The 18831-nt window shown below is 40.0% G+C and overlaps 1 protein-coding gene across 2 annotated transcripts in view; it reads left to right on the top strand.

Annotated features, from left to right (window-relative positions):
* Positions 1–18831, top strand: part of LOC117966242 (neurocan core protein-like) — a 64346-nt gene that overhangs the window by 4888 nt on the left and 40627 nt on the right. For both annotated transcript variants that reach the window (XM_059014077.1, XM_059014078.1), the window contains exon 2: positions 14656–14735. In XM_059014077.1, coding sequence (XP_058870060.1) covers positions 14663–14735 — 73 coding nt within the window. In that variant the 5' untranslated portion in view covers positions 14656–14662. The remainder of the gene's footprint in view (positions 1–14655; positions 14736–18831) is intronic.

The raw sequence follows: 18831 nt of genomic DNA on the forward strand, positions 1-18831 counted from the left end.
TTATTTTAAGTTATGTTTTGCACCCGCCTGCGATTCCGATTGCTTTAATATGCACCAGTGAGTCTGAGCAGGGAATGAAATGTTCAAATCGTCCAACAGCAGGCAATCCTTTAGATGATGAGGAATAGCAGTCTGATATTGCTCCTCGTCTCTCCGTCTTGAAATCACCCTACTTACACAGCGCTGCCAATCTCAAAATGTAGGAGGCAGTCTTGGCGAGATCTGCTTTTAGTCATTTGAATAGATTTCAAACAGCAGGGATTGCAAGCGCAATGTCCCGTGAACATGCCTCAAGTGTAATAAAGCACAGTGAAAGCATGGTAAAGCACAGGCTAGCATTGCAAAGAGAGGTATGGCAAACCATATAAAAAAGAATTCATTTTCATAAGGGTTAACTCATGAATAAAATGAAGTTTGATATTTATGATTCTATGATTCAGTTTGGGAATAGAGCTGTGGGTTTCTGGTTTGGCTGCATTAGTATAAATAACAAGCAGGATTATAACCATTACCCTGCTGCACTTAACTGCTGTGTGGGGAAAACCAATGGAAAGTGGTCAGCTGTGATGGGCTCTGTGGGTATCTGTGCTTTGACAGCTTTCATCTAATTAGTTGCATCTAGTGAAAGTCACTCTGATCGCTTCGTGCACTGAGCAGAGGTCAGCGAGTCATGTGACTCATTAGAGGACACCTCCCTGTTGTCAGAGTCAGTAAACGTAGCTCCGACCGGGTCAATTTACAATGATTTTCTCTGGCATACCTCGTTCCTGCTTTCCCCATATGTTTAATTAAAAGCGTTTTTTGCCGTATTTTTAATTACATTTTTATCAATTGCCTAAAGCAAACTGGAATGGTCTGCAATGCCGGCTTTTCAGCCAAGTTTCGGTAATCCTCAGATGTGGCTGCAGCTCAGAAAGCTCTCTGGGATGTGTTTCAGATTTTTAGAAATTTGTTCTCTCCTCCAGGATCTTCCAGAGAACTCTATATGGAGCAGGCTTCTCCTGCATTGAGAGTCCCTCAGTGCTCTGTGTGACTCGCATGTCTCAGTTTCAGGAAAGCAGGACGGCTTGCCATTAGGTGGACGCAGGGCGGCACACAGGGGGGACTCTTCATGGATCCGTAGACTGCTCTGTAGTGTGGAACTTACAGAGACGTACAAATCCGAATTTCACCAGAACGATGATCAGAGGAACAGCGACAATGTAACTGAAGCTGAGAAACATTTCAGCTGCAATATAAAGTGGGCTTTATGATTTGGTGCCTCCATGCCAATCGAAAACGCAAGGATCATGCCAGGAGCATGCGAGAACATCAAAGTTTAAAGCAAGAATTATGCAAGGATGATAACAAGGATATAGAAGGATTTCATGCAGGCTTATGCTTGGATGATGTGAGAGATGCACCGATCATAAAAGGGACCTGCAAGATTTGAACTAAGAAAAAAAAAAAAATACGACCGCAGGGATTATGCAAGTTTTGTGCATGGTATGCATGGAATCCGTCCTTCTCTTTGTAACTTTTTTTATCGTCTTGCATGTCTTGCTCCATCCCAGCATAATCCTTTGTTTTGTATGAGTGGTCGTCCTAATCTTGTTTGGCCAGGCGTCATGACTCATTTATCCACAATGGTAGCACAAAGTGTACTGTAGATTTCTTTTTTCAGTTTTTTCCATTACAAAAATAAATCAAACTCTGCATGATGTTGCTATTTAATTGGTCTTCACTGCATAACCCTGTATTGCTTTGATTTGCCTTAAGAGCAGAGCCCTGTTCCATAACAACCTATAAAGTTTAAAATGAACTGCGGCCATTTATTTCAAGAGTTGTTTTTTCCTTTAACATTGTGACCCAGTTTTGAGAAGCGGCATGGAGCTTCACTCTCCGGTCCTTACCTACAGCAGTCAAGCTAAAACACTGCATCTTATTGTACAGAGAGCATGGGAAAGCCATCTGGTCCCAAACAACCATACAACAAAAAGACTTGGAACAGGGAGATGCAGCTTTCATATACCACAGCATTCATCTCAGGGACAGCGATCTAATACATTGTCCAACCCTAACACCTTAGTGAATGCTCTTGAGATAATTCCACATATAGTATTTCCCCATTGAAATTCGAGGCTTCAAGATTTATTTCCTATTTTTGACTTCATTTTGACCAATTATGCCTGCCACCATGCTACAAGTTCACTTCCTTGTTACAGTTAATAGGATCCCACTCTCCGTGCTTATATACGGGCAGCTATACAGCCTCACGTCGAATGTACCATTTAATGTAAATGCTGTAAACTAGAACTTCTTCTTTCCTTCCCAGCTCTTTACCTGGTGCAGTCCTTTAGGAATCCTTTGAGGACTGCAACCTTGCACACCTTGCAGATAAATGGTGTCTGCTAATCGTGGGGTTTTGAAAGATCGTGGAGGTGTAATGAAAACCTGAGGGGGCAGGTGTAACAGTCCTTTGTTAGTCAGAGACGGCTTATCTGCGCTATTAATTTAAACCTCAGGGTCCAAGGCAGAGTCTACGTCTATTCCGTGCTCGCGGATCGAGTGCAGCGCGATTAACTTAAATGGTTTGCTGATGATTCTTTCAAAGTAGCATTTGCTTTTCCCCCTGTGGAAAAAGAGTAACAGACATCTGTTGTATTCATTTATTTTGTATTCTCTCATCAGATGACTTTCTGCACAGAGCGCACACGGTCCTCCTCCTTGGAATAACTCAGTAACAGGACTTCTCTGTGAATGTCTGCACTGATGGTGTGAAAGCCGTTGTACACGTTTAATGAGCAGACGTGGTGGGGGTTAGAGATTGTTATTCTATTCAGTAATAGGCACAGTAGTAGAAATGATGTTAGACTATTAGGCAAGTTTTAAAATAAACGTGCTACTGTCATGCAGAGAGATTTGTGCCTGCTGAAAATTCCAGCAATGAACTGGTGACCAGTAAGATTTAGGAACTGGACCGGGAACACATGTTCAGTATTTTTCTACTGGTCACCCAGCTAGTTTATTAATAGACGCACAGTTGAACAGCAATTAGATTAATTAAATAAACACAGAAGAATGGAAGCTTTGAAATTTGCTACAAACTGTATTCCGACAGAAAAAAAAAGTTAAAGGACAGAACACAGTTTTCTCTTTGAGGTCGACACAGTCTGCGCCATTGTCCTATCCTGAATGCTCTATCAGAACATCATTACTGTGTCAACATCTGGGAGATCTAACAATCAATGGGGTTTTTTACTGGTACAAAGGCAGCTGATTTTGCTGCTTCCAGCAGCTGCACAAAACAAATTGCTAACTACCTTTGTCTAAACAGCCCATGAAATATCAAGATTTCTCTTTCTTCAGCCCTAATGTTACTGACAGCAGTCTGTTGGGGGTTTCTCAGTGGCAGTAGAACACAATGCAGCTGTTGACAGTACATTTTCTACTGCCTTCAGTCACTTTGTTAACATTTACAAAGATGTGGAAGAGAAGCACGGGCATTCACAAAGCAACAGCACATCACGAAGGAGCGGGAAGATCCAGGATAGTCTCGGAAGAACAACGAAGCGTCAATCAGACCTGGAGCAGCAAACATGAAATGTGATCCCAGCAGTGAATCTGATCCTGATGGGAATGTGCTGTGTGCTTTTCAACCTGATCCCGATGGGAATGTGCTGTGTGCTTTTCAACACACAACAAACTTACTTACTTACTTACTCTTTAAATGACATGTAATGTGAAAATAAATGTAACGTAAGAGTATATGAAACCTGTGTAATTATAGAAGGTGTTAGTATTTTTGACAATACTAAATTAAATAAGACATGCCTTATCGTAACAGCACAGTGGGGAATAGGGACTAATGTTACAATGCTAGAAGAGCAAATATTTGGTATAAAATAAGTATATGTGTTTGGTTGCATCATTACATTTTAATAATAACTAGCCATAGCAGTTGCGTCAAATTGTATGTTTGACTGCACACTGCTCCGTGTGGAAGATAGAAAGAGGAGACAGCAGGTGTCTTGGAGGTGAAATGGTTAAAATCATTGTCTTGCCGTAGCCCTCTACCTTCCTTCTGCCCTTTGCCCCCAAACCAATTTCCATTCCAATTCCATGCCCCAGGTGCACCGCCCAAAGCAGATTGGGTCGCTCTGCACTGTGTTCAGCGGAGCGTGCAAAGCAGGAACAATGATTAATGTGCCTCACTTCCGCAATCTCATTTATTGTATGCACCGACTCTATTGTATATTAACCACACTATCAACAAAGGGCACTAATACAATAACCAGCAGATTAATAAAAACGTTTACGGAATTCAAAACACGTCCATTTGTATCAATTAATTGCAGGAAGGTATTCTTGATTCGTTGATAATTGCTTCATTTTGACCTGCGCAGTTATTTACAAGGCGTTAAGCTTCATGCATCTTCTTCCCAACATTATAAGCAACATTAAACATGCATATCATGTACAGGAGCTGCCTGTGCTTGACCCATTGTCGGTTGGATAGAATCTCACAACAAATGTGCATCAGAATCGGACAAGCTGTTCCCAAGGAGTAGCCTTCCATAGCCACTCAGGTAGACTGGGAGTTGCAATGTGTTTTGTTCCCTTTTAGGCTATTAGCAGAGATTAAAATGGTCTTGCAGACTGTGCAGCTCCCTTGATCACCTGTGCAACGACACCAACACAAACGGACTGGAGATTTAACAAGAGCCTCAGCTCCCCTCCCCCGCTGTCAGAACCCACTTGATAAAGGGACACAGGGTGCTCAGCAAAGCCTAGATGGGTCTCATTGTACGACATGTGCAGCCTATTAAGGAGTTGCACCCTCCTGTCCATCTGCTCTCTGATGACCGCTGCTGCTTTTGACAGCTTTGTATTATGCTAATATGTGGGTTTATGAAATATATAGCAGACCATGATAGTGACGTGATACACATCCGAAATTTCTTTAGATTAATTGAATCACACAGTTTGCATCAGATGGAAATAACACAACATTAAAATGAGCTATCCTGCTGAATTATTCTTATTTAACTATATATTATAATGTGTCTGTGTGTGTATATATATATATATATATATATATATATATATATATATATATATATATATATATATATATATATATAGTGTAGTATAGTGTGTTGTGTAAATTAAGCTGATTTCAGCCCACACAAGGTCTGAACTTGTGTACAAAAAACAAGGCAAAGACATATATTCTAACTGTATCTGAAATGTAATCAAATACAGGTTTTATTTAAAATGCATCATGGTATACCAAATAACTTCACATTCAATACTGTCATTTTTTTACGTAATTAAAAAGCTGCCTGAATCTTGGCTTTTGTAAACCAGCAGCCTGCAAGTATGTGGCAGGTTTTATAAACACACATGTCGGGCTCAGGATCTACTCTGTGCGTTCTGTTATCTGTGATATATAAACAGGAGTGACTGCATGAACACTGAATCACTGTGACAGGATCTCGAGCGCTCTGTGAAGTACCTCTCTGTTCTATTTGAGACTTTGTTTAATGTTTAACATTGCCCGGCGCATCTCGGGAATGATGAATGCCCCACAGATTGCATCTGAATTGTTTCTAATTGATTTACGACTTTATTTGAACTATCTGTTTAAATTCAATTACGTGCAACTGCAGGGGTGCGTGCCAGGCCAGCCAACTCTCAAATTGAGAGTGCGGAGGGAGCAATCTGTGATCTGTGCTACAAAAAAAAAAAAACAAGAGAAGGAAAATACAAAATCTGTATCAGTGTTGGAAGCACAAGCCCAACCCTTCCCCTGCTGCAGTGTACCGTGATGAAAGCACAGCAAAGTGTAGCACAGAAGAACTTCAGAAATGTACAAATGTGAGGAGGACATTCCTTAGGTTCCTAGTAGCTGGTTGATCTCAAAACTTGGGTCAGGTCTTAAAAGATCCTGAAGATTCAGCACCAACCACATGGCTAGGGAACCCATTCCATACCCTCAGCTGTGTCCTATACTGTTCAGTGTACAATTCATTTCTAACTGCGTCCTCTGGTCCTGGCTTTATCAACCCCCCCCCCACCCCCCAACCCTAATTCTTCTTTAATCTGGGATAAATAAATTCAACTCCCTCAGTTTATTTTCACAGCTCTTTCCTTTGAGCCCAGGGGTTAGTCTGGTTGCTCTCCGCTGGACTCTCTCAAAGGCCACAGTGTCCTTTTTGTATTGTGGGGACCAGTAAAGCATCGCAAAATCATAGTGAAATCAGGGTAAAGCATGACCCTGGCACTGGAATGGATTACCAGTGTCTAATGGTTTGTATCTATAATGTATCTGTTTCAGCTGCAGCTTGAACTGCTGTTATAATCCAGCTCTCCCCCCACTGAGGCGAGCTCGCCTTTTCCTTAGCAACCGTCGTTCTTCTCCGTTTCTTACGCTTCCAAGAACCCCAAAGCTGCAGACATCTGCAAAATTTCACGTGTCATTAGGTGCTTTAAGTCTGATGATTTAACACGCAAACATGTTTAAATACCACCAGAGGGGATGAGCACACAGCAGGGCGTTCTCTCTGTCTCTCCCCCCGCCCCTGTCTCTCTCTCTCTCTCTCTCTCTCTCTCTCTCTCTCTCTCTCTCTCTCTCTCTCTCTCTCTCACCATCCTCCCATCTCTTTTGAACACTTCTCAAGCTCCTTTTAAATTATACAGGAAGCCTTTCTCATAAACCACCAAAACATTCTGTATTTGCTGTATGTCCTTCATGGTTGTTCTTTCCAGTGGATGCTTCTGGCTGGTTTGTTTATTTATTTATCAAGATACACAAGGCCACAGGAGTCCAACAGGCTGTGGGGTGGGCTGGAAGCTTTGTTTTCTTTCTTTTCAGCACTGTGAAAGCTGCCGAGATAGATTCCCCTCACTGCCAGTCAGCTAGCCTGCCTGCCCTGTTGTATCTATTCTCTGTACTGTTTAAAACAGCTTAAAACTACTTACATTTAAATATTTGAGTTTTCAGTTCTGCTTTGGTCATTTTATTGGGTGCATTATTTCTTCCAGAAAAAGAAAATCGTGCTTATGATGATTTGGGGTAAATGGTTTTGAGAACCAAGCCCTAATAGATAACACTGCTGTTTTTCAGTGTAGATGTGTGTTTTATCTGGGCTTTCACATCTTTAAATTGTACCCAAAGGTGAATTGGCTGGTTCTTTCTACTGTGGTAGAGTTTTTACAATGTGTTGAGGCTTCCTGTAAGCTGCTCAAATCAAATAACAGCACAGATGGGAATCACAGAGTGAGCTGGACCTCTGCAGCTACAAAGTACAGTAAACAACATCTTTTGGGGTTTAAAGGACGTGCACCAGTTTAGTTTTCATCAGTTAAAACCTACAATAAGCAGCCCTAATAAAGTTTACCATGGCAAATGCATTCATTTATTTTGCAGTTACCGTATATTTACTGCACTTTACCATACTTAGATGTGAATTACCATGCTTGCTTGTTTTTACTGTGCTTCACTAAGCAGCTACCTCAGGGATGATTTGGGCAGCAGTGTGGAGTAGTGGTTAGGGCTATGGACTCTTGACCGGAGGGCCGTGGGTTCAATCCCAGGTGGGGGACACTGCTGCTGTACCCTTGAGCAAGGTACTTTACCTAGATTGCTCCAGTAAAAACCCAACTGTATAAATGGGTAACTGTATGTAAAAATAATGTGATATCTTGTAACAATTGTAAGTCGCCCAGGATAAGGGCGTCTGCTAAGAAATAAATAATAATAATAATAAAAAAAATAATGATTTAAAAAGCCTCTATATATTTACAAACTTAATTAGTATTAGTATTGGATTGTCTCTTCATTGTCCTTCTTTATCCAGCTGCCCCCTCTCCTCTTGATTATCCCTGAATTATTTTTCCACTGAGAACTAATTCAGCAAGGCTTTATTAATGCATACTCTAATTGCTTCTTAAAAAGCCGGCACAGAAGCTGTCTATCAACACTGATAGCACATGATCAGAACACGCCCCGCCCCCTTGAATCTGTTGAGCCAATCAATACAAAAGTGAATTGTTATTAAAACGCAGAACTGGCACTTCCCTACACTGTGAGATTCTGCTGCATCTCCCTCTCCCTTCCTCCCTGACTGGCTAGCCTAGAATGCATTACTACAGTCAGTCAGCCTTCACTAAAAGGAGGAATAGCTTTTTACAATCCATCCTCTTACATCTCATTAGCACAATTGTCGTGACTCCCTTGAGTTTTCTACTGTTGATCATTCAGTTTAAAATTGTTTTCCTCTTTCACTCAGTATCTTGGATTCTCAAAGATGCTTCATTAACACAGTTTTTCCACAATTCCAAAATAAAAAAATAAATACATTTAAAAAAAAAAACTAATCACAAGCCCCAAAGGCTTGGGTGGGATCCTATTAACTGTAACACAGGAAGTGAACTTGTAGCATAGTGGCAGGCCAAATTGGTCAAAGCGTAAATAAAGTCAATGATAGGAACGAAAGCCCGAAACCTCAAATTTCAAAGTAATGCTTCTGCACCTGATGTAATTGGAAATTCCTGATCACCATCTCCGTATTATAATACAAGCTGTCTCATAACAAAGCTGAACTCATACCAAAGTGAATTTACCATGGTAGCCTGTTTACAGAATTCTTCTGTATCTGACACCAGAAAACAGACTTGGTTTCTGCCGCTACCTGCAGCAGCAGGAGGTTATGCAAGACAGGCTACTACAGCAGCAATCTCCCTTGTATACAAAGCTGCTTCTGTTTCATAAAATGGCATTGACAATTATCCAGCTAACCGTTTGTATCAAATGTCTTGTAGCCGCTTTGCACCGTAAAGCCAGATTGACTTCCAGCCGGGAGTCCCAGACAGATAAAAGAGCTTCATCATTTGCGCTCCAGATAACTGGTGTTTAGAAACAAATATCACCTGCGTGTCCTTAGGATTCAATGTCATTCCCCTTTCTGCACATATCAGCAAACCAGACAATCAATAGCAGCCGGTGGATTGGAAATATAATGTATCAGGATGTTGTAGCCGTTGCCTTCTCACTGGATAACAACTGCATCGATCCAGCCTCCTTATCAGCACAACAGCAAGCAGTTCAGCCAAGGCAGGTGTGTGTGCATGGGTTCCTTCTTTCTGTTTGGGAACACATAGAACACCTGGATCCCCAACAAAGACATAGAGAATTCTGTGTGAATGTTCTAGAGTCTTGGAGGTATTCCATTAGTGAGGCTGGACGAATATCCCAGGTGAGCCCCAATGGGGTTGAGTGTGTTGTTTACTGTTAACATCATCAAGATCGCTTATTTGAATATATAATAGGGTGCTGATGAAAGTTAATGGAGTATTCTGTACAGTGTACGTTTAGTACGTTTAAACCTATACTTAACAGCTAATATCGAAGAATTATCTTCCTTAGATCAAGCCACACATTTGCTGAGCAATGCAGCGTAATTTGAAATAGTGGGTTTGAATGAATGCAAAGGAAGTTTTCAAAATGAGATCCGGAGGGAAAAAGCAATGAAAAGCAATAATAAAGCAGATAAAAAAGAAATGATGCCTATAGAAAATAGTTAGCATGATTCAGCCCACTCTATTGTAATTGACTGCTCTTTGAGGGTAGGGGCGGTAATGTGCCAGGGTTTTTAAAAGCCTATCTCTCTTAATTATCCAGTTTCAGAAAAGCCTTATTATTAATGCTGTTTTTGTTAAAATGCAAATGGGCTGGTTTTGCATGCATATTAAGTGCTAGATACAGGATACACTTCTGATCTTCCACCTTGTCCAGATGGGTCCACAAGCTGTATAGGCAGAGAGAACTGAATCACACCCATAATGGAAAATATAACCCAAACACATCAGTGCTTAATCCACCAAATATTATAGTGTTAATGTACCCCGTTTTGATATTTTGTTATATTTTAAACATATCTGAACATTAACTTCAATACATGATGGCTCACAGATATGTGTATAGGTCATGTTCATCAGGCCAATGGAACAAATGGTCCGTGAAACATACTTGAATACAGTTGCAGTGTATTTAAATACATGTCGAGGGCAATTCTGAAATAAATGTAAAGCATTCCGTACCTCTTTTGAAGAAACGTCCGAAGTATTTGCTGGTTTTAAAAACGTGTTTGTACAGAAATATTGTACTTCATGAAACTATAGTGAAAATATCACTTTCCTTGGAAACTTGGTTGTTTTTCTGAAAGGAGATTCTGCCCTCTATATATATATATGCCCTCTGGCTTAGTTTTCATCTAATTCATATAGTTAGTTGCTTATAGTTTTGCCAGCCTAGGGGCGGCTATCGAGCTCCAATGGGCAAGGCCATGGGCCAAATTCATATAACAAATCATTTATGGTCATGTTTATCTGTCAGTTCAATACATCATTCATTTAATTCCATTGGTGGGTGTATCCTTTCTCAATGATGTTGATCTGCAGTGCATGCGTTCATGATAACCTCCTGCTGCTCTAGAACACCCATTTACTTCATAGTGTGACAGAGAGGCTGGGTCCTCCAGGAAGAGAGTAGGCTTGCATGCCTGCAGCTGAAACTACCTTTAGGGGAACATAAACTAACCGGAAAGCCAACAGGTTCTTAGAGCGCTTTTTTCCCTTCTTCTTGCTGCAGCCATCAGAATGTCTCTGTGAAGGACGTTCTTTCTTCTCTGTGAACTAGTCCTGAATACATACATACATACATACATACATACATACATACATACATACATACATACATACATACATACATACATGCATTCATGCATACATTTGATGATTGCTGTTGCTGTTGTGCTTCGCAAGCAGAAACCATGGGATCACATTTCAGCTAATGAACCACAGCTGAAACCACTTCTAGACAGTTAAAAGAGTGTTGTCACGGAGTGACTCTAAAACCCATCTTCCCTTGTACAAGGTGCGAGCACCTTTTTTGAGTGAAAGGTGTATGCGGCAGAGATGGATGGCTCTTCATTTAAATTTCATTGAAATTAGAAAAGTTGTCTACAGTATCAGTTCTTATCAGAAAGGTAGCTACTTTAATTGGGATGATGTTTGTGAGCCAAAAATGACTTAATGCAGTGAATTTGGAAAAGCGCTTACAGTAGAGTTTCATATTAATTAAAAAATAGCCTTGAAAGGTAAACAGGGTGTCTGAAATCTGCGTAGGAGATTTTTAGAAACAGAGAGAGGTCAGGATTAGTCCAAGCATGGTACAGTTAATATGAGACTATTATATTTAACATGTTCATTATAGTCTGAATTTAAATGAAAATAACTGGACTGGCCACTGTATGCTTAGTGGTTTTATTCAAAGGCTTATGATAAACACCTACACTCTTTGTCCAATACTTTGTTAACACACATTTGTATATGAAGATAAACTGGCCCATTGACAACACACTGAAAAGGTAACATAATATGCTGTTAAGAGGGGCATATATTGTAGACCCAGGTTAATATAATCACACAAAAAAGTTGATGTTATATATAAAACAGCATCTCTTTTAATACACATATAAACTGTATTGTTTTGTATTATAGCAAGGATCCTGTGAACTTTGGTTCACCTGACCTTTTAGAGAAAGGAGGGGTTGAAAACGAGAACCATGAGATCATGTTCCAATATTTTGACAAGGAGTTATATCCAATTAATTTTTAATGTTTTTATATAACTCCAATTAGTTTTTAAAAGAGTTAACCGGATCCTTCTAGAATATATCATTAACTCAAAGATAAGGCAGATTGATGATCAGATTTAACTGGGACTCCTGATGTATTCAATGGAGGGAACATCCTCTATAACTTGATCTTGCATGCTGACGTGGTCCATGCTCTGAGGATCTCTGAAAAACTGTTTGCTGCTTGGTCATATTCAGAAGTCTCTGCCTTTTGAAATCAGTTCTTATTTTTCATATATCCTACACTACACTTCCATATACCGGAAGGTAAGCAAGCATATATTTGAATTGATATCTTGTTTATATTGAATACATTGCTGTAGGTATAGAAATTATATTTTAGTTTTAAGAGAGAGAGATATTGAATGTTTTAGAATGTGGGTGCTCTAGCTTTTTGCATTTTATAGCCTGAAGGCTAAGCATATAATAACCATAGTTGTATTACTGTAGTTAAGTACTAATGCTGTTAAACCTGTAAAGGCACTGAATCACCCAGATTGCTTTTTACTTGGGATTTACAGTGGTCTGCGCAACAAACCAATCCAATTTTTAAAGCATTTAACAAACCGAAAGAGCACTACTACTGCTCTGATTCATTAAAACTTCAAATTAAATGAGTCTGTGTGATTTTCTTGATTATTAAAAAGTTGTCTGGACATATAACAAGCCCAGTGCATGAATAAAACCACTTACAGGAGTTTAAAACATCTCTGTCCTCCTTAAACGTCTCCCCTGAGTTTAAGAGTGTGCCCATATATATATAAATAAAAAGAGTACGTGTGATTCTGACAGTGTGCTTTTAAAATAACACAATCAGTTGGATAATTAGAGCAGGCTAGTACAGTATTTTTTTTATCAAGAAAGACAGAATACAGTGCATGAATGTAAACATGTATAAGGTGCAATGATCACACATCCATTGCATTGTTTTTTAACAACAACAAAGCAATTGTAATAACTGAAAGAAATGGAGACCTGTGTTTTGAAATGGTAAGAGCCAAGCTAAACTTCTGCCTCAGACAGCGTTGCTAATCCGACCATTCAAAATTCAGCAGGCTCCAGAGCCAGCTATATCACATCATCCAGGGAATGATCAAGTGTCAGCTCCTGAGCCAGCAGGAACAGATTGCCCACGTGAAATCCTTGTTACCACAGAGAAACACGGGCGCTTTATTTAAAGCTTTTTGCTGAACAGCGGTTTTATCAGAAAAGAAGAAAAAAAAATGTACAGGGACCCGACTGGAAACTATGGAAAGAGCGAATCAAAAAGAAGAGACTGTTCTGCATTACAAGTAGATGTTTAATGCCAGTAAGAATCATAAAAGAACGTTTTTCCCCCTGCATTAAATATATGTGTTGTTTTACAGAGTTCCTGTGTGGTGCACAGTACTGTATGTGTTTCCCTTGCCTTTGCTTGATATTTGCAATGGTTTGCAATGACACTTCGCAGCACTACAATATTCATACAGAAAACTGGAGATATTCTGGAGACGGTGGGAGTGTTGAGCATTCAAAATAGTGCTGAGAATACTATAAAAGTCCTGGGGTGCTCCATCCTCTTTAAATGAACCCTCTGCAATAATATTAACAGGTGTTTTTATTTATTTATTTAGCAGATGCCTTTATCCAAGGCGACGTACAGAGATTAGGGTGTGTGAACTATGCATCAGCTGCAGAGTCACTTCCTACTACGTCTCACCCGAAAGACGGAGCACAAGGAGGTTCAGTGACTTGCTCAGGGTCACACAATGAGTCAGTGGCTGAGGTGGGATTTGAACCGGGGACCTCCTGGTTACAAGCCCTTTTCTTTAACCACTGGACCACAGTTCTTGTTTCTATACTGAAGCACATCAATATATTATTCCTTTAGTGTTAATGGACATATGTGTATCAGTTCCATAGCTGCACCACGGTCCGTCCACAAAAGCCCTCCCCACTGGTGTCACAGTGTAAGTGGTTCCCTTCCTGCTTCCAGCCAGTGTGCTTGAGCACAATAGTGAGACAGTCCAGCTACAGCTCAGAGATGCAATTAAGAGATAGCCCCATTCTCTTGCAGATGGAGGTGACAGGATTACAGCATAGAGGTCGTTTGGAAGAAAAACAGCAGTTTACCTGGGGCAGTGACAGACAGGAGGGAGAGAGAGAGAGAGAGAGGGAGGGGGAGAGGGAAAGAGAGGGAGAGATGGAGAGAATAGGGATGACAGCCCAGATGCTCCTGGAGAGTGACCACCAGGTCAGAAGCTCTGACCACATTGCGTTTCCACTGTGAAGGAAGTGTGTTCCCGTTTTGGACACATCCCCCGGAAGGCACAGAACTGCTCCCTGTCCTTTTATTCATTGAAATGAAGAGACCGGTGTAACGTAGCCTATCGCTCTCCCTCTCTCTCTCTCTCTCTCTGAATCAGCCCAATCTCTCAAAGTGGAGTTCAGATTTCTCCCAGGGCTGCAGTGTGTCAGTCTGCCTGCAGCATCTATTATTTAAACAGGTATTCTGTATCAATCAGGAGAGATGACGCTGGTGCTGCTTCAGAGGTGATGTGTGAGCCTGGTAAAGACAGCAGCTCTGCACAGCCCTTCAGAAAACTTTACCATGATACATCTGCACAGTAATGTTGCAATTTACTATACTTTTCCCAGGCTTATGTTATACATCTAACTTGTTTTATGAATTAAACACGGTTTGTACTTGTCTGTGATTTACCTTGCTCTTCTGTGCTTTAACCGTTTTACAACACTTTGCAATGCTTTTTTTTCCAGTTATTTTTTTTAGGGACACAGAAACACAAACAGGCCGTCAACTCTCTGTGTCCACTTTCCCCCCTCAAATTCCAACGGCAATGTGTTTGGAAACTCACATTTAAAGAATACAAAGCACCCTTCAGATGGCCTTCCTGTGCTGATCCTCTTGAACTTGTGTTACCTGATGAAGCTGCTTGAGCCTCAATGTAAACCAATATTCTCCCTATCCTTGCAGACTGAGGATGTCCAACACAGTGCGTCACTCTGGGTCCCGGCTCTCCATTGCGGTATTCATCCTGTCCTTCCTACTAGCTGGTAAGTTATCCATAACTCCGAAACAGAATGCTAATATGAAACTACGTCATGAACACAAGCGTTGCAGCTGGTGTCGTCATCACAGTACATCCACGAGACTGTGTCTGCTTGACTCAGTTTATGTAGCTAAACCGAACCTGTGTCTGTGATTAAAGCTGTAGCAGGAAAATGAACATTTAAAATGCTGTTCCTTCACGTGACTGCTAAAATCTATTCCAGTAAAGTTTCTTAAATGAGCGAGTCTCGCTGCAAATGAATGAGACTTGCCGCGACTGCAGGAGTCAACTCTAAAACCCGCAGCACTGCACCTTTAAGATAATATTTTTTTAAGATCTTACGATTGAATGGACAATATGGAGCGACTTCAGCCAATTGTATGCCTGGGCAAGGCTCCCAGCTTGAGATGTCATGCCAGGCAATTAACAACACTCTCCGTGCAGTTTGCAACTGCAGATTTGATATGCCGAGCAAAGTGGGGCTGTTGGCAGGAGCCTGGCTGTTTAACGTGCCGGGTGGTAAAATAAAAGATGAATATTTTATAAAGGGATAAAAGATGGAGCTTATTAAAGCACACTAAAACCAACACATCCTACCTCGCTCTGTACCCCCCCTGGAATATGAAAATACCCCAACCCCCCCCCCCCCCCCCTTGAAAATCTTTTACATTAAACTGCGTGGCCCTGCAAGATATTTGATCTACTGTAAAAGTATCAGAATTCTATCATTATTCAAGTGTGTTATGGACCATGGGTCTTTAAGTAGTGGATGAATAATGCAATTGAAAAAAAAAAAAAACCAAGGCAGATTTTTTTTTTCATCATTATGAGACCGGATCAGTCACGCTGAAAGGCATCGAAGGCGCATTTCACATATTTGAATGCAGACGCAGCCGGAGCCGCCGCCGCGCGTTCTAATTAATATTCATAATTCATGAGAGGTATCCATGTGCAGACAAACTCACGGTGAGGATTTCTCACAAGAAGAGCTGCTGTCGTTGGAATACCATTAGACACCCAGCACGCTTTCCTTTCTCACTGCAGTTACCCAGCGAAACATGCACGCACAGTCAATAGGGCTCAGTAAGCATTGCAGTGCGGTGCAGGAGTATTGCAGTGTTGTTTTACTTGTATATAAACAAGACCATGACATTTGAAGCGATTCAGAAGAATGTGTACTTAAGGGTTGAAAAAAAAAATGCTATTTTAATCAATTTAGCTTTGTTTTGATTTTAATTCCATTTCAATGTATTGTATTTATACAGCGCCTTTCATACCAAAGTATCTCAAAGCGCTTTACATGTTCGATAAAACAGAAACAAGCATTAATAAATAGTAAAAAATGACAAAATAACAGTAATTATAATAATAATGACATCAAAAATAACAAAAAAACCCCAAACAATTGAAGAAAACAAGAAATCAATTAGACCGATAGAAAAAAATATCTAAAAACACGGGAATAAGCTAATAAAACACATCAAGACAAATATGTTTGTAAGGTCAGGTTAAAAAGACTAAACTATAAAAGTAAGTCTTTGAGCTTGACTTAAAAATATCGAAGCAGCATCTGACCTGTGTATGTGGATGAGTGTGGGTGTGGGTCACGTGAGTAGTCCAGACCCAATGAGAAACTATCATCTATGGTTGCTAAGCGATACAAAAAAAAAGAATGTTGCCGGCGCTTTGTGAGGTACACTGGCGCGAGCATCTATTGACACAACGCCAGATTTGCAACCTTGAGCAGTGCGTTTTGAAACACATACTGAAAATACACTTTGGTCCAAAAAGCATGTCTACTTAAACTAAAAACTTTGCCAACTTTTTTTTTTTTTTTTTTTGGACATAAAAAAAAAAAAAAAAATTCAAGCAACAGAAGTCTTGTTATCTCATTCCCATCGCTGTGCAGGATATCCAATCACTTCGCTTAAACTGTTCTGGGTTTGCTGTACCCTGATTGCCACTTCCACTGCTAACTGCTGTGTAACAGGACTGAAGCATGCATGCATTCCTGCTTCAGAGTGGTCGTCCCTTATATATGTAAGCACAGGGTGCAACAGAAATGCAGACTATACATTAATACGAGTGCAAAGGCAGGGGGCTGTAAGAGAGCTCCTATAGCTGCTGCCTCTTTGTTCTGCAGCTTCTGCAGTCACAATAGATTTTTCCTGCATTGAGGCTTTCGTTACCATGGTAATTATTATTTTCTATGATCTCAGTGTCAATCATATTCATTCAATCAGTATAGATGGCTACCACAGTTTAGAGTTATTTAGCTTCGGTACCAAATCTCAGAATGCCTGCAAAAAATAGTTACAACAACCAAGACTATAAGATCTCATATATGACAGGAACAAAATGATAGCTAGATAGATAGACAGGTATATAGATAGATAGTCAGGTATATAGATAGATAGATAGATAGATAGATAGATAGATAGATAGATAGATAGACAGGTATATAGATAGATAGATAGATAGATAGATAGATAGATAGATAGATAGATAGATAGATAGATAGATAGATAGATAGATAGATAGATAGATAGATAGATAGATAGATAGTTACCCTCCAATGAGTGCTGTAGACTTTAATCCAAGACCTGTAATTCCGAATTGACCTGAAATCCGGACCAAATCCTAAATGAAATGCTTGCTAATGACAGCCGGAGAAAGCAAAATCCAATAGCGTGCAAAATCTTAACCGAAACCTCTGTGTTCTTATATATATATATATATATATATATATATATATATATATATATATATATATATAATCATAGTATACAGCTTAAACATAAAACAAGAAAAAGACTAAAAACAAGCCGTTTTTTACTAGTATGCTGGTACAGATTATGATCAGCTTCGAAACCGGAAAATCAGTTCTATAAAAATCTTTTTTTTCGTTTTGTCCTGCTGTGCCTTTTTTATTTATCATCCACACGACAATTCAACCACCTGTCAAAAAACACAAAGGCCAGGTGGTTAATTCCCAGCTACAGCATGTCTTCAATTCAAAATCAAGAAGGAAAAGGTAGATTTCAATGAATTATGTATGAATTTACAGGAAGCACCAGGAGAAAATAATGAATTGTTAGTTGTGTCTGTGCTCCGTTCACGTACAGAGGTAACAACAGGCTTGCATAGTGAATAGATGTAGTGAAATTGGATAGCATATGTAAGCCACACACACCCAGGGCCTGTCTCTAATTAAATGTGTGCTTCTGCTGGAGGTCTGGTCCCAAATTGTGTATTTTAGTCCGTCACTGCAAAAACACGGGCGAGTTTTCAAACAAAGGGGCACACTTGAGTGTGATGCTTGTAAAAACATTTCTATCTAAATGCAGATTCGCAATTTCAAGTGCCGAGGAGAACGCCGCTTAGATTCATTATTTCACCATCAGGGATTAAAGCCATTTACATTTTTTATATTAAAAAAATCAGGTTTGATTTTGTTTGAGGCATCTTCAATTGATTTTTTAAATTATTATTTAGCATGCTGAATGGCTAGGGAGTGGGGTGGGGGAAGGGGTGGAAAAACATAACAAAACAAACTGTAGTCAACTAGAATCAGTGCCTGCATTAAAAAAAGAGAATGGGAAAATGCTGCGTCTCTCTTTAAAAGCACCAGCTTAGTTTTGCTGTGAAGGCTAGGCATGCCCTGCAATGTGAGAGGTGACAGTTTCACACACAAAGCAGAATATTAGAGAAGACAGCTTAACATCTGTTCAGAGACTCTTTGGCTTTTATACAAGTTTATTGCTCTATCCCATTGTGAAAACGTAGCAGATATCACAGAGAGAGGTATGGTAGTTAACACGTGCTGATTGTAGGTCGTTGTGACATGTTTTCACGATGCTGGCACATGCCTAAGATATCACTTACCTTTGGTCTCTTCTTCAGGTGAAAGAACTTTCAGCTGAAGAAGAGACCTTTGAGGTCTTGAAAGCATGTGATTGATTATGGTTTAATTAGTGCAATAAAATTTATCACCTCTCCTTCTCTTTGTCTATCATCTCTGGACTGATACCATTTCATCTACCAACTATAGAATTAGTTGAAACATTTGTCTGCTTGAGAGCCATAGCAGACTGTGCAAG

Source organism: Acipenser ruthenus, chromosome 47 (assembly GCF_902713425.1).
Source record: "Acipenser ruthenus chromosome 47, fAciRut3.2 maternal haplotype, whole genome shotgun sequence".
NCBI lineage: Eukaryota > Metazoa > Chordata > Actinopteri > Acipenseriformes > Acipenseridae > Acipenser > Acipenser ruthenus.